We start from the raw sequence: 26,440 nt of genomic DNA on the forward strand, positions 1-26,440 counted from the left end.
CTTGAGTTCAGTCTAACGTTACCAAGCTAGTCTTTCTCGCAGAATTCAAAGGAAGGGGAAGGTGTCGACGGAGGTACTCAAGTCCACACGATGAATAACAAACCTGGGAAAAAGCAAAGCAACACAACCAAGAGGACTAAACAGTCCAACACTAATGGGGTTACTTTCAACTCCATCCGAATAAAAAAAGAACCAGGAGACTTTGAACGGAAGGAAATTGGTGACCATTCCAAACGTCCTTTGCTGGAGCAGCAAAAGCACGTCAAGCAACATCAAACTACGTCCGACCAAGCGACCCGGTATAACAAGATATCGAGGAGTCCTGTGGTGATACTAACAAAATTGTCCAACGTAAGATGAGTTAGTCTTTCACCAACATGTGACTTTTAGGGATGGATCGACATTTACAGAATGGTTACCTGGAGGAAAATCTAGTCCAGGGGAGGGTCATGTAATTTATGAAATTTCAAATTTTCTCAGTTTTAGAATGAGTTGCTTATTATGCTATATATCGACGTGCCTGATGCTGCCCCTCATCTCTGATTCTCAGCTGGGCGCACAATATCAAGTGAGCGTATTGGCTATTTAGTGTGATGCACAGAGCAAAGTTATATTTCTAAGATAGCAGCTGGGATGGTGTAAATACAACTAGGCTGCATTACACACTGCAATGGAAATTCCAACCCCGAGCCCTGCTCTGCTCTTACTGATCTGCCTAACCAATGGCTGTGCTGTGTAGGCCTACAGTGGCAGTTCAGCAAGAGTCAAAGGCTTCTTCCACAAATCATTTTTGATTAGGCCTAGTCCAAAAGATGAACTATCTTGCTCGCGGACTAGCCTGTATCCTGTGTCCTGTTCAGTTTGAGAAGGAGAGTGCGAAGATGAGGACCGGAGGTCAACTTTGATAGTTTGCGACTACTATATTGTTTTTAATTAAATCAATGATGTTTCTTGCCCATTTATCAGAGTTATTGACCTCACAATAAACCAGATTTGAGTAACTTCCATTGTGCTGAAACTAAAGCAGCAGCCGCAGCACAATCAATCGAAAATGGACAGCTCATAAACAAATGATGTAAAGTGTTGGTCCCATGTTTCATGAGCTGAAATAAAAGATCCCAGAAATGTTCCATATGCACAAAAGCTTATTGTGCACAAATTTGTTTACATCCCTGTTAGTGAGAATTTCTCCTAATCCACCCAACCGGACAGGTGTGACATATCAAGAAGCTGATTAAACAGAATGATCATTATGCTGGGGACAATAAAAGGCCACTCTAAAATGTGCCGTTTTTGACACACAACACAATGCCACAATTGGCATGCTGACTACAGGACTGTCCACCAGCGCGGTTGCCAGAGAATTGAATGTTAATATCTCTACCATAAGCTGCCTCCAATGTCGTTTTAGAGAATTTGGCATGTGGTAACCACACCAGCCCAGGACCAGCACATCCGGGTTCTTCACCTGTGGGATCGTCTGAGACCAGCCACCTGGACAGCTGATGTAACTGTGGGTTTGCACAACCAAAGTTTCTGACAGTTTGTGCAGAAATTCTATCTCAGAGAAGCTCATCTGCGTGCTTTTAGCCCTCACCAGGGTCTTGATCTGATTGCAGTTCGGCTTCGTAACCGACTTCAGTAGGCAAATACTCACCTTTGATGGCCACTGACCTGCTGGAGAAATGTGCTCTTCATAGATGAATCCTGGTTTAAACTGTACCGGGCAGATGGCAGACAGCATGTGTGGTGTCGTGTGGGTGAGCGGTTTGCTGATGTCAACATTGTGAACAGAGTACCCCGTGGTGGGGTTATGGTATGGGTAGGCATAAGCTACGGACAACAAACACAATTGCATTTTATCGAAGGCAATTTTATTGCACAGAGATACCGTGACGAGATCCTGAGGCCATTGTCGTGCCATACATACTCACCAGACATGTCACCCATTGAGCAAGTTTAGGATGCTCTGGATCGACGTGTACGACAGCATATTCCAGTTCCCGCCAATATCCAGAAACTTCGCATAGCCATTGAAGAGGAGTGGGAAAACCTTACACAGGCCAAATCCATAGATCAGGGCCTAATTTATTTTAATTGACTGATTTCCTTCTATGAACTGTAACTCAGTAAAATCTTTGAAATTGTTGTATGTTGCATTTATATTTTTGTTCAGTGTAGTTGTTGGTTTATGCTTACTGCGGTTTCTTCATCTTTGTAATCTATAAGGTGGTGCTTAAGACTCTTCTGAGAGAAACTAAAGTGCGTTTGGTGAAGGAGGAGACGGATGCCAGGAGAGAAGAAGACAACAATGAAGGTAGGACATGTACATACTCCAGTCTACACACAATACTGCAGTGAAAATGGGTGATGAATTACTGAAGATCAGCGGGGATTATTTCCTTATTCTTGAATTAGGAAAATGACATTTCTCTTTTTTGTTTGTTCCCTCTCCCACCCCATAGGGAGTGAACATTATTTACAATAAGGGTTAGATGAAGAAAATCAGATCTGTAATGTAAATGGATGGCCTCCCTTCAGCAAAATAGATTTGACCTAAACCCTCCCTGAACACTTTAAAAAACAAGTGACCCTCCTCTATACCCCAAATAAAAAATTAAAACACAAAGCGGGTAGCAGAAAACATGCCTAGCATTTACCCTCACTTCTTGGACAGACTAGAGCCTTACATATGTAGTTTTATAAACTGTTATTCGTCCTGTAAGCGTTAGTTGGCCACGCAGGAATCTTTATAGCACACAGGGCTGAGAGTCAGAAGGTTGTGGGTTCGCCGTGGACAAGAGTTGGGGTGGAAAGATCTCCTTTATTGTAAAATCATTGCATGAATCTATCTTTGTGTTTGCAGGTCAGAGAAAAAAATTGCCTTTTTATAAACATTTCATGCAATTGTACATATTAGCAGAATCTTTTTTAATATCACACAAATGACAGGATAATAGTAATGGACGGAGAGCGAGGCCTATGTTCATCTTATCATATTTCTCTAATGCCAAATCAGTGTGTCTTGTTTGCAACCAAACTGTCCCTGTTTGCAAATAATAAAATCTGAGACATCTTTAGGAATTTGACCATGGTACTTTCAAATGTTAGGACTACCTTTCCACCCAAGACAGAGTAGGTCTACCGACGCAGAAAAATTACAGCTTTAACTGCTGGCTACTCTTCTTCCGTGGCTTAACCCAATGAGAGAAGGTAACAAGTGTTTCCCCAAAAGCTGTCTGGGTTTAAACATCTTCTATTGTACAGAAGGTGAATAGCTTAATCATTTAATAGTGACAGAATTAGATTTAAACTCAGTTTCACAATACCTGACATTTAATCCTAGTAAAAATTCCCTGTCTTAGGTCAGTTAGGATCACCACTTTACTTTAAGAATGTGAAATGTCAGAATAATAGTAGAGTGATTCATTTCAGCTTTTATTTCTTTCATCACATTCCCAGTGGGTCAGAAGTGTACATACACTCTATTAGTATTTGGTAGCATTGCCGTAAAATGGTTTAATTTGGGTCAAACATTTCAGGTAGCCTTCCACAAGCTTCCCACAATAAGTTGGGTGAATTCTGGCCCATTCCTCCTGACAGAGCTGGTGTAACTGAGTCAGGTTTGTAGGCCTCCTTCCTCACACACGCTTTTTCAGTTCTGCCCACAAACGTTCTACGGGATTGAGGTCAGGGCTTTGTGATGGCCACTCCAATACCTTGACTTTGTTGTCCTTAAGCCATTTTGCCACAACTTTGGAAGAATGCTTGGGGTCATTGTCCATTTGGAAGACCCATTTGCAACCACGCTTTAACTTCCTGACTGATGTCTTGAGATGTTGCTTCAATATATCCACATACTTTTCCTCCCTCATGATGCCATCTATTTTGTGAAGTGCACCAGTCCCACTGCAGCAAAGCACCCCCATAACATGATGCTGCCACCCCCGTGCTTCACGATTGGGATGGTGTTCTTCGGCTTGCAAGCCTCCCCCATTTTTCTCCAAACTTAACGATGGTCATTATGGCCAAACAGTTCTATTTTTGTTTCATCAGACCAGGGGACATTTCTCCAAAAAGTACGATCTTCGTCCCCATGTGCAGTTGCAAACCGTAGTCTGCCTTTTTTATGGCGGTTTTGGAGCAGTGGCTTCTTCCTTGCTGAGCAGCCTTTCAGGTTATGTCGATATAGGACTCGTTTTACTGTGGATATAGATACTTTTGTACCTGTTTCCTCCAGCATCTTCACAAGGTCCTTTGCTGTTGTTCAGGGATTGATTTGCACTTTTTGCACCAAAGTACGTTCATCTCTAGGAGACAGAACGCGTCTCCTTCCTGAGCGGTATGACGGCTGTGTGGTCCCATGGTGTTTATACTTGTGTACTATTGTTTGTACATATGAACGTGTTACCTTCAGGCGTTTGGAAATTGCTCCCAAGGATGAACCAGACTTGTGGTGGTCTACCATTTTTTTTCTGAGGTCTTGGCTGATTTCTTTAGATTTTTCCATGATGTCAAGCAAAGAGGCACTGAGTTTGAAGGTAGGCCTTGAAATACATCCACAGGTACACCTCCAATTGACTCAAATGATGTCAATTAGCCTATCAGAAGCTTCTAAAGCCATGACATCATTTTCTGGAATTTTCCAAGCTGTTTAAAGGCACAGTCAACTTAGTGTATGTAAACTTCCGACTTCAACTGTGTATCACTTTATTTAATTAGATCTGTTTTATTTTCTTAAATCTTAAGCTAACAACGGTAGGCCTGTGCGTTTTTTCATTTTCTTTAATTAAAGGTAGGTCTATGGCATACCCGTTTAAAGAGTGGATATTGGGTGGAGGAATTGACCAATAAAATCTATGGATATAGCAGACTATATAGCCTAATTTAGTCTGTCTGTAGGCCTACCTCATTTCTTAAATGGGAAGAAATAGGCTCCAACACAAAGCCCTATTGTTGTTAGTAAAGTCTAATTTAAAATGAAGACCTTGAAATTATGCCTACTCAAATGTACCTACTTTCTGCACCATGAGCCATTTTCGATTGTGCTGCGGCTGCTTCTTCAAGTTTCAGCACCACAATGTAAGTTACTTGAATATGGCTTATTGTGAGGTCAATAACTCTGATAAATACATAACGGGCAAGAAACATATTGTTTTTAATAATCTATTATAGTAGTAGCAAGCTATCAAAGTTGATCTCCGGTCCTCCTCATCTTCACGCTCTCCTTCTCAAGCTGAACAGAACATAGGCTATTCTGAGTTCAAGGCCTAATCACCTCTTTATCCCTCTCCCTCAGTCTCTTCTCCGCAGTTCTTTCCTTGTCCGCACTGCACCATCTCCTTCACTGACTGTTACTTCCTGGAGAACCACATCAAGACCAAACACCAGAAGCAGTACCTGGCCATGTTGAAAAGCCACGTCTCAAAGAGTAAAACGGTGTACGCCCCCACACACAGCTGTCCCCAGTGTAGCTGCATGTTCCATACCCCACGACAGCTACACATCCACACCCGCCAGGCCCACCCCTCTGCCCTTCCCCAGAAACCTGCCCGTCCCCCCAGGGTTCCGGGGAAACTCCACCCCTGCCCGCAGTGTGCCCGTAGATTCCCGTACTTGGGAACCCTGCTGAAGCACTGCAAGAATTTGCACAAAATGGCTGTTTTTCGCACCGATGGTCACATCAGTTGTGCTGACTGTGGGAAGAGCTTTGAGAATTGCTGGGGACTAGGGCCACACCGGTGTCAAGAACCAGAGGGCACTAAACCTAAGGACACTAAGACTGTGGTCTGTCTGGAAGTCGGCTTCCATTGCTCAGAGTGTGGGAAGATCCTCAGTACTCCTACGAGCCTGGACACTCACATGCGCATCCACACTGGAGAAAAGCCATACGAATGTAAGGAGTGCGGCAAGCGCTTCTCAGAGAACAGCGGTTACCGTTATCACTCGTTAATACACTCGGGGCTCAAGCCGTTCAAATGCCAGGACTGCGGGAAGACTTTCAAACGGAAGTCGCTCCTCTGGACTCACCTGTCGGTTCACACTGGTGAGCGGAAGTTCTCCTGCACCCAATGCGATAAGAGGTATGCAAGCAGGGCCCATCTGAAGCTTCACCTGCGAACACACTCGGGGGAGAGACCTTTCAAATGCACCGTTTGTGGTAAAGACTTTGCTGACAAAGCTTATCTGAAAACACACCTGAAGATCCACAGCAACGAGAAGAACTACCACTGTGGGGTTTGTGGGCGGGCGTTCTTGAGGCTGGGGTTGTTGAAGTTACACATGCGCTCACATACCGGGGAGAGGCCCTACCACTGCACAGTGTGCGACAAGAAGTTTTTTCGACTCTCACACCTGAAGAACCATCATCTGACTCACACGGGTGAGAAACCATACACCTGTACCGAGTGCAGTAAAAGCTTCACTCAGTCTGGGGATCTGTCCAAGCACAAGCTCCTACACACTGGGGAGAAGCCATTTGAATGCCCTGAATGCCCCAGCCGGTTTAACCGTTCTGGTTCTCTGACAAGTCACATGAGGACCCACACTCACCGTGATATAAAGCCATACTCCTGCCAAGAATGTGGGAAGAGCTTTTATGAACGGAGTCACGTCAAAGTCCACATGAAGACCCACACAGGGGAGAGACCGTATCCCTGCCCCCACTGCCTTTTCAGCTTCACTCGGAAAGCACACCTCTCCAAACACCTGCCTAGATGTCGTAAATGATCATGGTTGGCATTTTTTATGACACCTTTTTATTATGAAATTCATTGTATTCATAGGAATCACTTTTAGATTAATCCACCACAGTGAAACAATAGCGTTACATAGTCATGGAATACATTGAAACATTATTATACTGAGCAAAAATATAAACGCAACATGTACAGGGTTGGTCCCATGTTTCATGGGCTGAAATAAAAGATCCCAGAAATGTTCCATATGTACAAAAGGCTTATTGCTCACAAATGTTGTGCCAAATTTGTTTATATCCCTGTTAGTGAGCATTTTTTCTTTGCCAGGATAATCTATCCACCTGACAGGTGTGGCATATCAAAAAGCTAATTAAACAGCATGACCATTACACAGGTGCACCTTGTGCTGGGGACAAAAGGCCCCTCAAAAATATGCAGTTTTGTCACGACACACAATGCTAGAGATGTCTCTAGTTTTAAGGGAGCGTGCAATTGACTTGCTGACTGCAGGAATGTCCACCAGAGCTGTTGCCAGAAAAATGCTATGTTAGTTTCTCTACCATAAGCCACCTCAAGTCGTTTTAGAGAATTTGACAGTACATCCTACCAGCCTCACAACCGCAGACCATGTGTATGGCATTGTGTGGGCAAGCTTGTTTGCTGATGTCAATGTTGTGAACAAAATGCCCAGTGGTGGTGGGGTTACGGTATGGGTAGGCATAAGCTATGGACAACCAACACAATTGCATTTTATCGTTGGCAATTTGAATGCACAGAGATATTGTGACTTGATCCTGAGGCCCATTGTCCTGCCATTCATCCACCGCCATCACCTCGTGTTTCAGAATGATAATGTACGGCCCCATGTCGCAAAGATCTGTACACAATTCCTGGAAGCTGAAAATGTCCCAGTTCTTCCATGGCCTTCATACTCACCAGACATGTCACCCATTGAGCATGTTTGGGATGCTCTGGATCAACGTGTATGACGGCGTGTTTCAGTTCCCACCAATACCCAGCAACATCGCACAGCCATTGAAGAGGAGTGGGACAACATTACACAGGCCACAATCAACAGCCTGATCAACTCTATGTGAAGGAGATGTCACTCTGCATGAGGCAAATAGTGGTCACACCAGATACGGACTTGTTTTATGATCCACACCCATACTTTTTTGTTTAAGGTATCTGTGACCAACATATGCATATCTGTATTCCCAGTCATGTGAAATCCATCGATTAGGGCCTAATGAATTTATTTTAATTTACTGATTTCCTTTATATGAACTCTAACTCAGTAAATCTTAGAAATTGTTGCGTTTTATATTTTGCTTCAGTATAGTAGATCATAGTTACATTGTTTTGTTAATGAACACCCTTTTTAGTACTTTTGTCATTTTCATTTCATTTCAAATAATATTACTGTATGCTGACTCATGGTGACAAAGCCTAAGAAAGAGAAACAAAAGTTATCAGTCAGCGAATTGATCAGTCTGCCGTCTGAATGGTCTGAATTGTATGGCTCAAATCTTGATTGTGTACACTAATACAAAATTATTCATTCAGTTATCCTCCCCCCAATGTGACCCAATGGTTAGGCATTGTTAAAGAAATACACTAATTGGAACTGTTTCCATCTGAACAAGGGGAGGCATAGCAAATACAGTGCATTCGGAAAGTATTCAGACCCCTTGACTTTTTCCACATTTTGTTACATTACAGCCTTATTCTAAAATTGATTAAATCATTTCCCCCCTCAATCTACACACAATATCCCATAATGGCAAAGCAAAAAATATATAATTTTTGCAAAAACAAAAATTACATATTTACATAAGTATTCAGACCCTTTACTCCGTACTTTGTTGAATTACAGCATCAAGTCTTCTTGGGTATGATGCTACAAGCTTGGCACACCTGTATTTGGGCAGTTTCTCCCGTTCTTCTCTGCAGATCTTCTCAAGCTCAGTCAGGTTGGATGGAGAGCGTCGCTGCACAGCTATTTTCAGGTCTCTCCAGAGATGTTCAATCCGGTTCATGTCCAAGCTTTGGCTGGGCCACTCAAGGACATTCAGAGACTTGTCCTGAAGCCACTCCTGTGTTGTCTTGGCTGTGTGCTTAGGGTCGTTGTTCTGTTGGAAGGTGAACCTTCGCCCCAGTTCTGAGGTCCTGAGCACTTTGGAGCAGGTTTTCATCAAGGATCTCTTTGTACATAGTCTCCCAGTATCTGCCTCTGAAAAACATCCCCACAGCATGATGCTGCCACCATGCTTCACCGTAGGGATGGTCCCAGGTTTCCTCCAGACGTGATGCTTGGCATTCAGGCCAAAGAGTTCAATCTTGGTTTCATCAGACCAAATAATCTTGTTTCTCATGGTCAGGGTCCTTAAGGTGCCTTTTGGCAAACTCCAAGTGGGCTGTCATGTGCCTTTTACTGATGAGTGGCATCCGTCTGACCACTTTACCATAAAGCCCTGATTGGTGGAGTGCTGCAGAGATGGTTGTCCTTCTGGAAGGTTCTCCCATCTCCACAGAGGAACTCTCGGGCTCTGTCAGAGTGACCATCAGGTTCTTCGCCACCTCCCTGACCAAGGCCCTTCTCCCCCGATTGCTCAGTTTGGCCGGGCGGCCAGCTCTAGGAAGAGTCTTGTTGGTTCCAAACTTCTTCCGTTTAAGAATAATGGAGGCCTCTGTGTTCTTGGGGATCTTCAATGATACAGACATTTTTTTGGTACCCTTCCCCAGATCTGTTCGTCGACACAATCCTGTCTCAGAGCTCTACGGACAATTCCTTCGACCTCATGGCTTGTTTTTTGCTCTGACATGCACTGTCAACTGTGGGACCTTAAATAGACAGGTGTGTGCCTTTCCAAATCATGTTCCATCAATTGAATTTACCACAGGTGGACTCCAATCAAGTTGTAGAAACATCTCAAGGATGATCACTGGAAACAGGATGCACCTGAGCTCAATTTCGAGTCTCATAGCAAAGGGTCTGAATAGTTATGTAAAAAAAGGTATTTCTGTTGCGTATAAAACCTGTTTTGCTTTGTCAATATGGGGTATTGTGTGCAGATTGATGAGGGATGTTTTTTTTTAAATTACAGCCTTATTGTAAAATAGATACAATGTAATCAAATGTGAAAAAAAGGGAAGGGGTCTGAATACTTCTGAATGCGCTGTATAGCCTGTATGACGTCCAGCCCTGATGTCCCCTTTCCTCTTGCCTTGTGAACCAGATGTGTGAATAAAGGTCAGACCCTCAGCACGACTCCTCTTTTAAGACGGCAGAACACAACACAGCACACCATATCACATAGGCTTCATTACTATGACCTTTAGAACACAGAATGAGAGAGGCCAGGAATGCTGGGAGAAATGGGATTCATAATTGGAAATTGACTGATTCAAAGATGATGTAATTGTAACTTGTGCATTGTACCTGCCTGTTTTGTGTTTGTTTTCAATAAAAACAAATAAAAGGATGAATCATTAAGCCTACATTATAGGCTATTTGCCAACAAAATCTGGCAATTTCATAAAATATAATATTCCTTTATTTGCGGCATTGTACAAAATCATAGTTAATTTCCTTTGTAATGTATGGTTAAATTATTTCCACACCATAGCACTTGCATTATATCCTTAACAGAAACACGGGTATCGACGGAGGCAAGATGCTGATGCCACATGGGTAGCGTTGGCCCATCTCTGGTGACCTTCCGTGTCCTTCTCTTTCTCACCCCCCTTCTCCTTCACAGCTTCTAGACATCTCTGGGTCTGCAGGTGAACCATCTGGCCACTCAGCTGAAGAAAAATCTAAATAATTAATTGTGTCTGTATCATGTCAAGTAACCACACAAAAAGTATTCAGACCACAGGAGGTTGGTGGCACCTTAATTGGGGAGGCGGGCTCGTGGTAATGGCTGGAGTGGAATAGTATCAAACACATGGCTTCCATGTGTTCGATGCCGTTCCATTAGCTCCATCCCAGACATTATTATGAGCTGTCCTCCCCTCAGCAGCCTCCACTGATTCACACCCCTTGACTTTTTCCAAATTTTGTGTTACAGCCTGAATTTTAAATGGATTACATGGAGATTGTGTGTCACTGGCTTACACACAATACCCCGTAATGTCAAAGTGGAATTATTTTTTGGGGAAATCTTTACAAATAAATGAAAAGCTGAACTGTCTTGAGTCCATAAGTATTCAACCCCTTTGTTGGGGGCGGCAGGTAGCCTAATGGTTAGAGCGTTGGGCCAGTAACCAAAAGGTTACTGGATTGAATCCCCGAGCTGACAAGGTAAAAATCTGTCGTTCTGCCCCTGAACAAGGCAGTTAACCCACTGTTCCTAGGCCGTCATTGTAAATAATTTGTTCTTAACTGACTTGCCTAGTTAAATAAGAAATCACATAATACATTTCATGGACTCACTGTGTGCAATAATAATGTTCACCATTATTTGTTTATGACTACCTCATCTCTACCCCACACATACAGTTATCTGTAACAACCCTCAAAGGAGCAGTGCATTTCAAACACAGAGTCAACCACAAAGACCAGGGAGGTTTTCCAATGCCTCGCAAAGCAGGGCACCTATTAGATAAAAGTAGATTAAAAAAATAAATGACGACATTGAATATCTCTTTGAGCATAGTGTATCAGTTGCCGGAGAGGAAGGAAACCGCTCAGAGATTTCACCATGAAGCCAAAGCGCTTTAAAACAGTTACAGAGTTTAATGGCTGTGATAGGAGAAAACTGAGGATGGATCAACAACATTGTAGTTACTCCACAATACTAACCTAAATGACAGAGTGAGAAGAAGGAAGCCTGTACATAGTAAAAATATTCCAAAACATGCATCCTGTTTGCAATAAGGCACTGAAGTAAAACTACAAATAATGTGGGCAAAGAAATTAACTTTATGTCCTGAATACAAAGCTTTATGTTTGAGGCAAATCCAACACAACACATCACTGAGTACCACCTAAAACACCAGGCCAGATATACACTGGAGTTGCTTGCCAAGAAGACATCGAATGTTCCTGAGTGAACTAGTTACAGTTGTGACTTAAATCAGCTTGAAAATCTATGGTGACCTGAAAATGCTGTCTAGCAATGATCAACAACCAGAGCAAATAAAAAGATTAATGGTAAAAGATTGTACAATCCAGGTGTGGAAAACTCTTAGAGACTCACGCAGAAAGACTCACAGCTCTTAGAGACTCACCCAGAAAGACTCACAGTTCTTAGAGACTCACCCAGAAAGACTCACAGCTCTTAGAGACTCACCCAGAAAGACTCACAGCTCTTAGAGACTCACGCAGAAAGACTCACAGCTCTTAGAGACTCACCCAGAAAGACTCACAGTTCTTAGAGACTCACCCAGAAAGACTCACAGCTCTTAGAGACTCACCCAGAAAGACTCACAGCTCTTAGAGACTCACCCAGAAAGACTCACAGCTCTTAGAGACTCACCCAGAAAGACTCACAGCTCTTAGAGACTCACCCAGAAAGACTCACAGCCGGAATCGCTGCCAAAGGTGATTTTAACATGTATTGACTCAGGGGTGTGAATACTTATTCTAAAAACATGTTTTCACTTTGTAATTATGGAGTATTGTGTGTAGATGGGTAAGAAAAATAATATAATCATATATAATATAATATATAATAATATAATATAATCAATTTTGAATTCAGGCTGGAATAAGTGAAGGAGTATGAATAATTTCTGAAGACACTGTAAATAAGTAACATTTCATACAAATATAAATGATTTATTTTGTTGAAGTTTGCAGTTGTGGACATTGATGTCACTTCATAACCTTTGCCCTGTCACTGACCTTGATGACCCTCCACTGTGGTTTGCTGTGTGGCAGCTGATGGGCGGGACAGGGTGTTAGTACCACCTTCTCCCCCTGGCCCCCAAAGCACCTCGACCACGGAGTTCAGCTCACAGTGGTGGAGAGAGAACAGACAGGGAAGTAAAACTCTAGTCTTTATCACTATACCAGCATCATCATGACGTTTTGATTTAGGAATTTACAATCTGCTCTCACAGTCTCAAATATCATAATCATCACCATCATCATCACCACCATTAGCATCATAACCACCATTATCATCGTCATCACCACCATTATCATCGTCATTATCATCATCACCACCATTGTCATCATCACCACCATTATCGTCATCACCACCATTATCATCATCGCCACCATTATCATCATCACCACCATTATCATCGTCATCACCATTGTCATCATCACCACCATTATCGTCATCACCATCATTATCATCATCGCCACCATTATCATCATCACTGTCATCATCCTCATGGTTACCTGGTACCCGTTGCTGTTGCAGAGTGCTATGGACCCCATCCTCCAGGGTAATCTACACAATAGCCAGTGCCAACATTGTACAGCTTAAAAAATACAGGCATAATATGTTACAGGATACATGAAAACAGTATATTAATAATATAAAAATACAGATAAGGCTATTCAAAGGGGGGTGTGTGTCGTGTGTGTGTGTGAGAGAGACTCCTACCTCCCCTGAGAGCGAAGGTCTGTCCTGTGGTATATTGAGGGTAGACGAGACTCCTACCTCCCCTGAGAGCGAAGGTCTGTCCTGTGGTATATAGAGGTCTGGGTAGACGAGACTCCTACCTCCCCCCGAGAGCGAAGGTCTGTCCTGTGGTATATAGAGGTCTGGGTAGACGAGACTCCTACCTCCCCTGAGAGCGAAGGTCTGTCCTGTGGTATATAGAGGTCTGGGTAGACGAGACTCCTACCTCCCCTGAGAGCGAAGGTCTGTCCTGTGGTATATAGAGGTCTGGGTAGACGAGACTCCTACCTCCCCTGAGAGCGAAGGTCTGTCCTGTGGTATATAGAGGTCTGGGTAGACGAGACTCCTACCTCCCCTGAGAGCGAAGGTCTGTCCTGTGGTATATAGAGGTCTGGGTAGACGAGACTCCTACCTCCCCTGAGAGCGAAGGTCTGTCCTGTGGTATATAGAGGTCTGGGTAGACGAGACTCCTACCTCCCCTGAGAGCGAAGGTCTGTCCTGTGGTATATAGAGGTCTGGGTAGACGTCAGTCAGGAACCAGTGGAAGTTTCTGCAGCCCGGTCTCTTCTTCAGTCTTACTAGCTCTCCAATGTTAGGACTCTCAGACTACACAGAGAAGAGGACACACACAAAATCATTTGAGATCAATGACAATCTCTCTCTCTTTCACGCTCTCGCTTTCTCTCACGCTCACACACACACACAAACACACCTATGGATACAAACCAAAGGAGGTTGGTGGCACCTTAATTGGGGAAGATGGGCTCTTGGTAATGGCTGGAGTGGAATGGTATCAAATATATCAAACACATGGCTTCCATGTTTTTAATGCCACTCCATTTACTCCGTTCCAGCCATTATTATGAGCCATCCTCCCCTCAGCAGCCTGCACTGATATAAACGCATGCACACACACACACCCTACCTGTCTGATGAAGTGATCTCTCTGATAGTAGATCTTCCAGCCAGCTGTCAGCGATGCGGATGTTGTTCCTCTGGAGGATGTCCTGGTCAGGGAAGGGGGTAGGACAGGGGACCACCTCAATGGAATCCCCCACACAACTACCCCTGGACAGAGACACACAGACAGATAGACAGTTGACAGACAGAGACAGTTGGCAGACATACAGCAGAGACAGACAGTTGACAGACACAGAGACAGACAGTTGGCAGACACATAGACAGACAGTTGGCAGACACAGAGACAGACAGTTGACAGACACATAGACAGACAGTTGGCAGACATACAGCAGAGACAGACAGTTGACAGACACAGAGACAGACAGTTGACAGACTGGGAGACAGACAGTTGGCAGACACATAGACAGACAGTTGGCAGACACAGAGACAGACAGTTGACAGACACAGAGACAGTTGACAGACTGGGAGACAGACAGAGACGGTTGACAGACTTAGAGACAGACACAGAAAGTTGGCAGACACAGAGACAGACAGAGACTGTTTACAGACACAGACAGTTGACAGACACAGACAGGTGGTAAATATGGAGACAGACAGTTGGCAGACACGGAGACAGACAGTTGATAGATTTAGAGACAGACACAGAGTTGACAGACAGACAGTTGATAGATTTACAGACAGACAGACAGACAGACAGACAGACAGACAGACAGACAGACAGACACACACACACACACACACACACACACACACACACACACACACACACACACACACACACACATACATACATACATACATACATACACACATAGAGTCTCCATTGAGTCCACTCAGACTCCATGACTTTTTCTATCATGTCAAAATGTCTCTGCATGCCTGGCAGACATCTCAGCTTGGATGTCGGCCCTCTACATCAAGCGCAACCTTGACAAATGGAGGGGAAATGTATTTGATACGATTGTAATGTGTTGCTGTCTCGCCTAGCTATTTTAAGGTGAATGCACTAATTGTAAGCCGCTCTGGATAAGTGTCTGCTAAATGACTAAAATATAAAAAAATTCTATAATATGTTTATCTGGGGGGACTTGTATCATAGCAACCAAAAATCAGTTCAGCCATTTTGCTGCTGATTTCTGACTGGCTGGATGTAGTTATCTGCAAGTAACCATTTCATAACCATAATCATTTCATCAAAGATAATAGAAGAGGAGCAGGGGGATGGAGACAGTAGGAAATAAAGGGTCTGAAGAGCGAGATAGAGAGGGGGGGGAAGAGAGGGGTAGAAGAGAGGGGGAGAGAGAGAGATAGAGGGGAGAGAGAGAGGTGGGAGACAGAAAGAGGGGGAGAGAGAGGGGGGGGGAGAGGGGGAGAGAGAGGTGGGAGTAGTGCCAGGCAGTAGGATAAGGACTCTGTTTAATCAACTAGTCTTAATGGCTGCTACCCTGCTGGACAAAGCTCAGCCCGGTTGCACACCAGCTACGTACTGTAGGTCCGGAGGCAATTCAGGACCCGATATAATACACAGAGACATAAGGGATAGAGATGTTTGTGTGCGTGCGGTCCTGATGTGTGGATACCTGTCCTGTGCCACTCTCTCCAGTAGTGGCTCCAGCCAGCCACTGTGGCACCCGCTGTGTGAGTCCATGAAGACCAGTGGCCCCCCCCCACAGCTCTGGCTGCACCCAGAGGGCGACGACTTGCCACGCCCAGATGCCACGTCCTGCGGACCAGACGCACCCCTTCCAGCCAAGACACATACTCACTCTGCACACTCTTCAGGTGACCTACAGATAGGAGAGGCAGAGTCAGGGTCAGGTGACCTAGAGATTTTATTTATTTATTTAATTTATTTTATTTCACCTTTATTTAACCAGGTAGGCAGGTTGAGAACAAGTTCTCATTTACAATTGCGACCTGGCCAAGATAAAGCAAAGCAGTTCGACACATATAACAACACAGAGATACACATGGAGTAAAACAAACATACAATCAATAATACAGTAGAAAAATAAGTCTATATACAATGTGAGCAGATATAAGATAAGATAAGGGATGCAGGGTCAGGTTCAGGTGACCTAGAGATAAGGGATGTAGGTTCAGGTGACCTAGAGGTAAGGGATGTAGGTTCAGGTGACCTAGAGGTAAGGGATGTAGGGTCAGGTTCAGGTGACCTAGAGGTAAGGGATGTAGGGTCAGGTTCAGGTGACCTAGAGATAAGGGATGTAGGTTCAGGTGACCTAGAGGTAAGGGATGTAGGTTCAGGTGACCTAGAGGTAAGGGATGTAGGTTCAGGTGACCTAGAGGTAAGGGATGTAGGGTCAGGTTCAGGTGACCTAGAGGTAAGGGATGTAGGGTCAGGTTCAGGTGACCTAGAGATAAGGGATGTAGGTTCAGGTGACCTAGAGATAAGGGATGTAGGGTCAGGTTCAGGTGACCTAGAGATAAGGGACGTAGGGTCAGGTTCAGGTGACCTAGAGATAAGGGATGTAGGGTCAGGTTCAGGTGACCTAGAGGTAAGGGATGTAGGGTCAGGTTCAGGTGACCTAGAGGTAAGGGATGTAGGGTCAGGTTCAGGTGACCTAGAGATAAGGGATGTAGGTTCAGGTGACCTAGAGATAAGGGATGTAGGGTCAGGTTCAGGTGACCTAGAGATAAGGGATGTAGGTTCAGGTGACCTAGAGATAAGGGATGTAGGGTCAGGTTCAGGTGACCTAGAGATAAGGGATGTAGGTTCAGGTGACCTAGAGGTAAGGGATGTAGGGTCAGGTTCAGGTGACCTAGAGATAAGGGATGTAGGTTCAGGTGACCTAGAGGTAAGGGATGTAGGGTCAGGTTCAGGTGACCTAGAGATAAGGGATGTAGGTTCAGGTGACCTAGAGATAAGGGATGTAGGGTCAGGTTCAGGTGACCTAGAGATAAGGGATGTAGGTTCAGGTGACCAAGAGATAAGGGATGTAGGTTCAGCTGACCTAGAGATAAGGGATGTAGGTTCAGGTGACCTAGAGTTAAGGGATGTAGGGTCAGGTTCAGGTGACCTAGAGATAAGGGATGTAGGTTCAGGTGACCTAGAGGTAAGGGATGTAGGGCGGTCAGGTGACCTAGAGATAAGGGATGTAGGTTCAGGTGACCTAGAGGTTAAGGGATGTAGGGTCAGGTTCAGGTGACCTAGAGATAAGGGATGTAGGTTCAGGTGACCTAGAGGTAAGGGATGTAGGGTCAGGTTCAGGTGACCTAGAGATAAGGGATGTAGGTTCAGGTGATCTAGAGATAAGGGATGTAGGTTCAGTTGACCGAGAGATAAGGGATGTAGGTTCAGGTGACCTAGAGATAAGGGATGTAGGGTCAGGTTCAGGTGATCTAGAGATAAGGGATGTAGGTTCAGTTGACCTAGAGATAAGGGATGTAGGTTCAGGTGACCTAGAGATAAGGGATGTAGGGTCAGGTTCAGGTGACCTAGAGATAAGGGATGTAGGGTCAGGGTCAGGTGACCTAGAGATAAGGGATGTAGGTTCAGGTTCAGGTGACCTAGAGATAAGGGATGTAGGGTCAGGGTCAGGTGACCTAGAGATAAGGGATGTAGGTTCAGGTTCAGGTGACCTAGAGATAAGGGATGTAGGGTCAGGGTCAGGTGACCTAGAGATAAGGGATGTAGGTTCAGGTGACCTAGAGATAAGGGATGTAGGGTCAGGGTCAGGTGACCTAGAGATAAGGGATGTAGGTTCAGGTGACCTAGAGATAAGGGATGTAGGGTCAGGGTCAGGTGACCTAGAGATAAGGGATGTAGGTTCAGGTGACCTAGAGATAAGGGATGTAGGGTCAGGGTCAGGTGACCTAGAGATAAAGGATGTAGGTTCAGGTGACCTAGAGATAAGGGATGTAGGGTCAGGTTCAGGTGACCTAGAGATAAGGGATGTAGGGTCAGGGTCAGGTGACCTAGAGATAAGGGATGTAGGTTCAGGTGACCTAGAGATAAGGGATGTAGGGTCAGGGTCAGACAAATGCCCAATTCCAAATGAACCCTTGGGATGGATGGGCACAGTTGTAACATGGGCAAAGCACCACTCAGATCGACTCATTTGGGCACTTGGGGGCTAGGGGTCTATTCAGCTAATGAAAATAGTTTAAAAGGGTGAGAAGAAAGTGAACAAGTTTAGTTTGATATGCAGTTATGTTGTAGTGGTACTTTAGCCTATTGAGATACACCTCCTGTCTTGTGTTTGAGTACTGTGTCTTCTTTATGCACCATACTGACTAAAAGTCGTCCACGAGAAGGACCTTGAGCAGGTGCTGCTTTGGCGCAGTGTTGGGCATGCTGTGCACAGTGTGCAGAAGCGTGGACCAAGCCTCATCATGGAAACAGATCCACTACGCTCTCGGACGGCAGGGACTCACTGTAACGTTCCACGAGGCACCAGTCAAAGCATTCCCATTGATTGGCAGGAGAATAGAGAGGGGATGGGCAATTACGCATGAACCCATAGGCTACCCATTAACAATATACCATATTTCGGGGTAGGGATATCTTGAAAATAGACGACATTTTTATCCTTGATCGAGTTATCTCGTTATTTTGGCCACTCGGGCTCCCGAGTGGCGCAGCGGTGTAAGGCACTGCATCTCAGTGCTAGAGGCGTCAATCCAGACACCCTGGTTCGAATCCAGACTGCATTACAACCGGCTGTGATTGGGAGTCCCATAGGGTGGCGCACAATTGGCCCAGCGTCGTCCGGGTTTGTCCGGTGTAGGCCGTCATTGTAAATAATAATTTGTTCTTAACGGACTTGCCTAGTTAAATAAAGGTTAAACGAAGAAAAAAAAGCTATTTTACCGTGGTCCACTCCTTCGGCACATGCAGGACACTTACGCAGGATGACGTTCCTCGGGCAGTCCGCTGCAGTGACATCCTTTCACTCTCCACCACCTCGTTAAAGCCGTATTTCTGCAAAGCAGACTTCTTCATGTCCTTCTCCAGCCCCTCCAGCTTCAACCGCACCGGTCTCCCCATATCTTCGCGCGTCGGTAGCACCGGGACTGCCGATTCCTTCTTGGCACTCAATATAACCACCCGGTAACTCCCCTTCCTCGGTGGAAGAGCTGGGTTCCTCACCTGGGTTGAGGGCATGTAGAGAAGCTGGCCTTCCTGCAGCAAGTTAAGCAACTGGAGACCGGTTTAGCCCGGTCCCAGGAGTTCACGATCACCGGAGAGATGTTGGACGGGACGGCAGGTCAAGCTGGGCGGTGTCTGGGTTTGATCCCGAAAGACCAGGTCCGTGAGGCCCAGCGTGGCCACGGAGAGAGCGAAAATAAGCAGCCAGACAGAGCATCATCCACCGGTAGGGCCAGGGTCTGCTCCAAAGCCTCATGGCGAGAGAGGGGAGACGGAAGGGTTCACATAGATAAGTCAGCACTGAATCGTATCACCTACATCCTTTACAAATGCTGTGCCTTTTGGCTACAATTTAATCACGAAGCTTCAGGCTTGCAAGTCCGGAATTAAATGTCCCAAAGGTGTTACGCACAGATGTTGTTGTTCTACATTTTTTCATCCATGCATGGTAATTCCACCACCAGCCTATATTCTTCCCAAAATCGTATTTCTATGCACTTCGCCTTAGCTTGGACAAGTGCATCCGAAGTGCCGGTGGTTTGCAGTTCTATGCCCCTTGTTCGTGATGCTCATTGCTGTGGGAATGAGAGAGGTGCGTAAAATATGCCCTTCCACTGCGCTCCCGTGGTCCTAACGCAAGATTTAACCCTTGCAAGAATAACGGATTTGAAGCGTACACCTGTTCAAACACTGTAGCTCTCTGTCACCATAATGACTTAATGGGAATAACAGTTTAGGAAAGACCAAGGTAAAATTTGTTTTATATTGGATATTCGGTAGATGTTCGGTTTTCTCTCATCAATAGCTTTTGAACCAAGCATGCCATGACTATGAAGATGGTATATTCTGAATCAGATTGGATGGAGATAAAGCCACATCAACTTTTTTTTTATAATAAGATTTTGGCTATCAATCTTTAATAGCTCTTACACAAAGCGTTCCATGAATATGAACATTATATTTTCGGAATCAGGTGAGGATGGACAACAATCCACGGCTTTGAAAAAAAGTATTATATATATTGTTTTGGTTTCAATCTTCAATAGCTCTTACACAAAGCGTGCCAAGTCTATAGAAGTTATATATTCTGAATCGGGAGGATAGACAAAAATCTAAGGCTTTAGTTTTTTTACAAATTTCGTCATGGCACACTTTGTGTAAGAGCTGTTGAAGACTGAAAGCAAAAATCAAATAAATAAAAATAATACAAAATAAAAACAGTGGATTTTTTTAATTTTAGGGAACCAATATCTATAGCCTTAGGCAGGCTACTATAAAAACAGAAAAGAAAATAGAGGCAAATAACTAAAATACAATAGGTCATCCAAATCCATTTGTCATTAGTAACTATTTAGCCATCATTAGGGCCTATATCTGTTGTCAAACTGAAAGAAGGGGCAGTATAAACAGAGAACAGACCTGCTCATCAACATCATTTATTTGTGTGGCTCAGTTAGTAGAGCATGGCACTTGCAACACCAGGGTTGTGGGTTTGATTCCCGTGGAGGACCAGTATGGGGGAAAAAAGTATGAAAATGTATGCACTCACTACTGTAAGTCCAGAGCATCTGCTAAATGACTACAATGTAAAAAAAAAATGGTGTGTGAGCGTACTTCCCTCCTAGCAGCGACCTCAAGACAGCATCTCTCCCTGGTGCATCACACATCAAAGTTTTTCCCCGAGCCAGCTGGCCAACTGCTTCGTGGTCCCATGACTGACTGTTTGCGCTGTGAGGCCGGTGGCCGCAGACACGATCTCTCCAGTTTTCACATTGATTATTGGCAGCCTCCACGGCTGTTTTCTTCCCCACTGTTGGAAGCAGGGCTCCACAGGGGCCCAAGTCTCCTTTCCTCCTCCCCTCCCTTTCGGTCAACTTTTAGATTGAACATATTTTCGATGAGAACCATGCAGCCAACTTTAACGCTAGTGTGAAGGTGGCCACAGTATGCTGAAAGGACAACATGAGAAATACATAGTCTACATAGTCCATATAGTCTTAAGTCTGTCTCTGTCTTGTCTCTTTGTATGTTTTTCCTTATGTCTCAGTCTCATGATATATCACAGGGGTGGGCAACTCCAGTCCTCGAGGGCCTGGTTGGTGTCACACTGTTTCTCCATCCCTAGCAAACACAGCTGATTAATCATATTGAATTCTAAACTGAAGATCATGATTGGGTGATTATTGGAGTCAGGTGTGTTAGCTGGGGCTAAACTGTGACACCAATCAGGCCCTGGAGGACTGGAATGGCCCACCCCTGATATATCACCTCGGTGTCCCATGGTCTTCTCTCTGTGTTGACATGCCTGTCTGTCAGTGTTGACAGAGTTAGTTCTGTCTTTATAGTTGGTTGTCTCTATAATTACACCGAGTGAGTGGGTGGTTTAGCTCTGCCCCCCCTCCCCCCACTAAACGGTCCCCTCCAGGATGAACTCTGCGTCCCCCCCACTAAACGATCCCCTCCAGGATAAAATCTGTGTGTCCCCCTCTAAATGGTCCCCTGGATAGGATGACAGGGCGGAGACATCAGTCTCCCTCAGGCCCCTGGGTAATGATGGAGTCCACTGAGGTCTGGTGATTCCATGCTCCCGTGTGTGAAGTCTCCCCTAGATACAGATCTAGGATCAGCTTCCCCTCCCTTAATCCTAACCTTAACCATTAGTGGGGATAATGCAAAGTTGACTTTAGGTCAGCATCTAGGGGTGACCACCCTACTCCTGATTACACAGGAGGAGGAGAGGGAGGGCACACCTGGAGAGAGAAGGAGGGGGAGAGAGAGAAGTAGAGAAAGAGGTAAAGTGAAGGAGAGAGGATGAGATGGAATGAGAGGGAATGGAGAGAAGGGAAGAGAGAGGTGAAGAGAGAGCCGAGTAAGGGAGAAAGAAAGACTGACTAAGTGACAGAGGGGGTGAGAGGAAAAAAATAGGATCTAGAAAATGAAAGAAAGGAATGTTAGAAAGAAGAAAGAGAGCATAAGTTACTGGGCAGATTTCTCATCCCACACATCCTCCTCAGGAATGTTCCTTCCTCGTCTAGAAGCCAGTGGTGTAAGTAAGGAGGGGGGCAAGGGCTTGCTTGTAACCACCACCCTCTCACACACACAAACACACACACGTGTGCATGCACGCACGCCTTAAAAACACACACACACACACACACACACACACACACACACACACACACACACACACACACACACACACACACACACACACACACGTCAGAGAGGTATGTTAGTTCTGAATAGCCTATTTCTATCTGACCGTTCCAAGGCGTTGGGTCCTGCTGAGTAGGTTGTATTTGGTCGTCACTAGTTAACACAACCCTAACCTTAAATTAAGACCAAAAAGCACATTTTTGTAGCCAAATTTGACTTTGTGACTGTGGAGTCTGATTTTGTTGCTGTGTTATGTATTGGAAGCCCTTGTTTTCTGTCAACACTTCCTGGTTTTGTGTGAACTCAGATGACAGTTATCAGGTCTAGCCAGCAGAGGGGGGCATGAGTGTTCTGTCACAGCCAGAGAGTAAATATTCTCGGTGTCCTGTGCTTCAAGATCAGTAGCTCTGGATCATTAGTTTTCCAGATTCCAGCAGACCCTTCAGCCATTGGGACCAGAGTGACAGCCAGTAAATCAAATAAAAAATTCAGGTTAAACAGGTAGAGGCCTCCCTCCCAACCCCACAAGACCTTTCTCTATGTAAATAGTTTTCATTACATCACTTATTTGAAGCTTCACTAAGATCCTTTCATTTTCAGCCAGAGCTAACATAGACTATATCCCCAGACCTCAGACATCATCAGAAATATTTTAAATTGTGAACCAACCCCCGGTCACACAAAACCAATATACATTGGAGGTTGGTTCACTACAAACAATAGATGAGTTGAAAATGTCATTAGATTTTAAAAACCCAAGACAAACAAAGATATTTATGTGTGTGTGTGTGTGTGTGTGTGTGTGTGTGTGTGTGTGTGTGTGTGTGTGTGTGTGTGTGTGTGTGTGTGTGTGTGTGTGTGTGTGTGTGTGTGTGTGTGTGTGTGTGTGTGTGTGTGTGTGTGGGTGGGTGGGTGTGTGTGGGTGTGTGTGTGTGTGTGTTGCAGTTTGGTGCCTGGAGAAGCGTTGGACAGCGAGGACAGCATCATGGTGTCTCAGACCCACTGAGACTATAAACAAGAGCAACTCAATCTATACAGAAATAGTCTCCACTTGTGAACGAGACAGTTATCACTCAAATTACAATGTTCGTTAATCAGATCCCCAGAACAGAAGTGTAGTCTGGCTCTGCAATAAGCCCTGCGCTAAGAACAGACATACACTACATGATAAAAAGTATGTGGACACCTTCTCGTCAAATTTTTCATTCAAAAATCATGGGCATTAATATGGAGTTGGTCCCCCCTTTGCTGCTATAACAGCATCCACTCTTCTGGGAAGGCTTTCCACTAGATGTTGGAACATTGCTGCGGGGACTTGCTTCCATTCAACCACAAGACCATTAGTGAGGTCGGGCAGTGATGTTTGGCGATTGGGCCTGTCTTGCAGTCGGCGTTCCAATTCATCCCAAAGGTGTTCGATGGGGTTGAGGTCAGGGCTCTGTGTAGGCCAGTCAAGTTCTTCCACACTGATCTCGACAAACCATTTCTGTATGAACCTCGCTTTGTGCATAGGGTATTGTCATGATGAAACAAGAAAGGGCCTTTACCAAACTGTTGCCACAAAGTTGGAAGCACAGAATCGTCTAGAATGTCATTGTATGCTGTAGCGTAAACATTTCCCTTCACTGGAACTAAGGGGCCTAGCCGAACCATGAAAAACAGCCCCAGACCATTATTCCTCCTCCACCAATCCTTACAGTTGGCACTATGCATTGGGGCAGGTAGTGTTCTTCTGGCATCCGCCAAACCCGATTCGTCCGTCGGACTGCCAGATGGTAAAGCGTGAATCATCACTCCAGAGAATGCGTTTCCACTGCTCCAGAGTTCAATGGCGGCGAGCTTTACACCACTCCAGCCAACGCTTGGCATTTTGCATGGTGATCTTAGGCTTGTGTGTGGCTGCTCAGCCATGGAAACCCATTTGATGAAGCTCCCAACAAACAGTTCTTGTGCTGACGTTGCTTCCAGAGGCAGTTTGGAACTTGATAGTGAGTGTTACAAACGAGGACAGACGATTTTTATGTGCTTCTGCACTCGGCGTTCTGGTTCTGAGAGCTTGTCTGGCCTACCACTTCGCGGCTGAGCCGTTGTTGCTCCTAGATGTTTCCACTTCACAATAACAGCACTTACAGTTGACCAGGGCAGCTCTAGCAGGGCAGAAATTTGACAAACTGACTTGTTGGAAAGGTGGCATCCTATAACGGTGCCACGTTGAAAGTCACTGAGCTCTTCAGTATGGGCCATTCTACTGCCAGTGTTTGTCTATGGAAAGTGCATGGCTGTGTGCTCGATTTTATACACGTCAGCAACAGGTGTGTCTGAAATAGCCGAATCCACTAATTTGAAAGGGTGTCCAAATACTTTTGTATACGTAGTATATCACACAACGACTAATGCCTCCTCTACATTTCCCTCTTGTTTCTAATCCAATTTTCCTTCTTCTTTGCTGCCTGAATCTCAGTATTTTCATTCTTCCTTCATCTCCTCTTTTATTTCTTCCTGTCCCTGAGACTATTTTACCTCACCCTCTGCTTCCTGTCCCTGAGACTCTTTTACCTCACCCTCTGCTTCCAGTCCCTGATACTCTTTTACTTCACCCTCTGCTTCCTGTCCCTGAGACTCTTTTACCTCACCCTCTGCTTCCTGTCCCTGATACTTTTTTACCTCACCCTCTGCTTCCTGTTCCTGGGACTCTTTTGCCTCACCCTTTGTTTCCTGTCCCTGATACTCTTTTACCTCACACTCTGCTTCCTGTCCCTGAGACTCTTTTACCTCACCGTCTGCTTCCAGTCCCAGAGACTATTTTACCTCACCATCTGCTTCCTGTGCCAGAGACTATTTTACCTCATCCTCTGCTTCCTGTCCCAGAGACTCTTTTACCTCACCCTCTGCTTCCTGTCCCTGAGATTATTTTACCTCACCCTCTGCTTCCTGTCCCAGAGACTATTTTACCTCACCCTCTGCTTCCTGTCCCTGATACTTTTTTACCTCACCTTCTGCTTCCTGTCCCTGAGACTCTTTTGCCTCACCCTTTGTTTCCTGTCCCTGAGACTCTTTTACCTCACCCTCTGCTTCCTGTCCCTGAGACTCTTTTACCTCACCGTCTGCTTCCTGTCCCAGAGACTATTTTACCTCACCCTCTGCTTCCTGTCCCATAGACTCTTTTACCTCACCCTTTGTTTCCTGTCCCTGATACTCTTTTACCTCACACTCTGCTTCTTGTCCCTGAGACTCTTTTACCTCACCGTCTGCTTCCAGTCCCAGAGACTATTTTACCTCACCATCTGCTTCCTGTCCCAGAGACTATTTTACCTCATCCTCTGCTTCCTGTCTCCGAGACTCTTTTACCTCGCCCTCTGCTTCCTGTCCCTGAGACTCTTTTACCTCACCGTCTGCTTCCTGTCCCAGAGACTCTTTTACCTCACCGTCTGCTTCCTGTCCCAGAGACTATTTTACCTCACCCTCTGCTTCCTGTCCCAGAGACTCTTTTACCTCACCCTCTGCTTCCTGTCCCTGAGATTATTTTACCTCACCCTCTGCTTCCTGTCCCAGAGACTATTTTACCTCACCCTCTGCTTCCTGTCCCTGATACTTTTTTACCTCACCTTCTGCTTCCTGTCCCTGAGACTCTTTTGCCTCACCCTTTGTTTCCTGTCCCTGAGACTCTTTTACCTCACCGTCTGCTTCCTGTCCCAGAGACTATTTTACCTCACCCTCTGCTCCCTGTCCCATAGACTATTTTACCTCACCCTCTGCTTCCTGTCCCTGAGACTCTTTTACCTCACCCTCTGCTTCCTGTCCCAGAGACTATTTTACCTCACCCTCTGCTTCCTGTCCCTGATACTTTTTTACCTCACCTTCTGCTTCCTGTCCCTGAGACTCTTTTGCCTCACCCTTTGTTTCCTGTCCCTGAGACTCTTTTACCTCACCCTCTGCTTCCTGTCCATGAGACTCTTTTACCTCACACTCTACTT

At 45.1% G+C, this 26,440-nt stretch overlaps 1 protein-coding gene across 1 annotated transcript; it reads left to right on the forward strand.

The window, feature by feature from the left end:
* Positions 1-90: 90 nt before the first annotated feature.
* On the forward strand, positions 91-10,183 carry LOC106570534 (uncharacterized). The gene is made up of 3 exons (XM_014142967.3): positions 91-351; positions 2,230-2,317; positions 5,300-10,183. Exons 1-3 carry the CDS (start codon positions 91-93, stop codon positions 6,727-6,729), a joined length of 1,779 nt encoding a protein of 592 aa, XP_013998442.1. The 3' UTR covers positions 6,730-10,183.
* The last annotated feature ends 16,257 nt before the right edge of the window (positions 10,184-26,440 follow it).

Source organism: Salmo salar, chromosome 14, assembly GCF_965601325.2.
Source record: "Salmo salar chromosome 14, fSalSal1, whole genome shotgun sequence".
NCBI lineage: Eukaryota > Metazoa > Chordata > Actinopteri > Salmoniformes > Salmonidae > Salmo > Salmo salar.

Coding starts and splice junctions, on each gene's coding strand:
- LOC106570534 (XM_014142967.3), top strand. CDS start 91: ATGAATAACAAACCTGGGAAAAAGCAAAGCAACACAACCAAGAGGACT. Junction 352..2,229: donor TACTAACAAAATTGTCCAAC/GTAAGATGAGTT, acceptor GTAATCTATAAG/GTGGTGCTTAAGACTCTTCT. Junction 2,318..5,299: donor AGAAGAAGACAACAATGAAG/GTAGGACATGTA, acceptor CCTCTCCCTCAG/TCTCTTCTCCGCAGTTCTTT.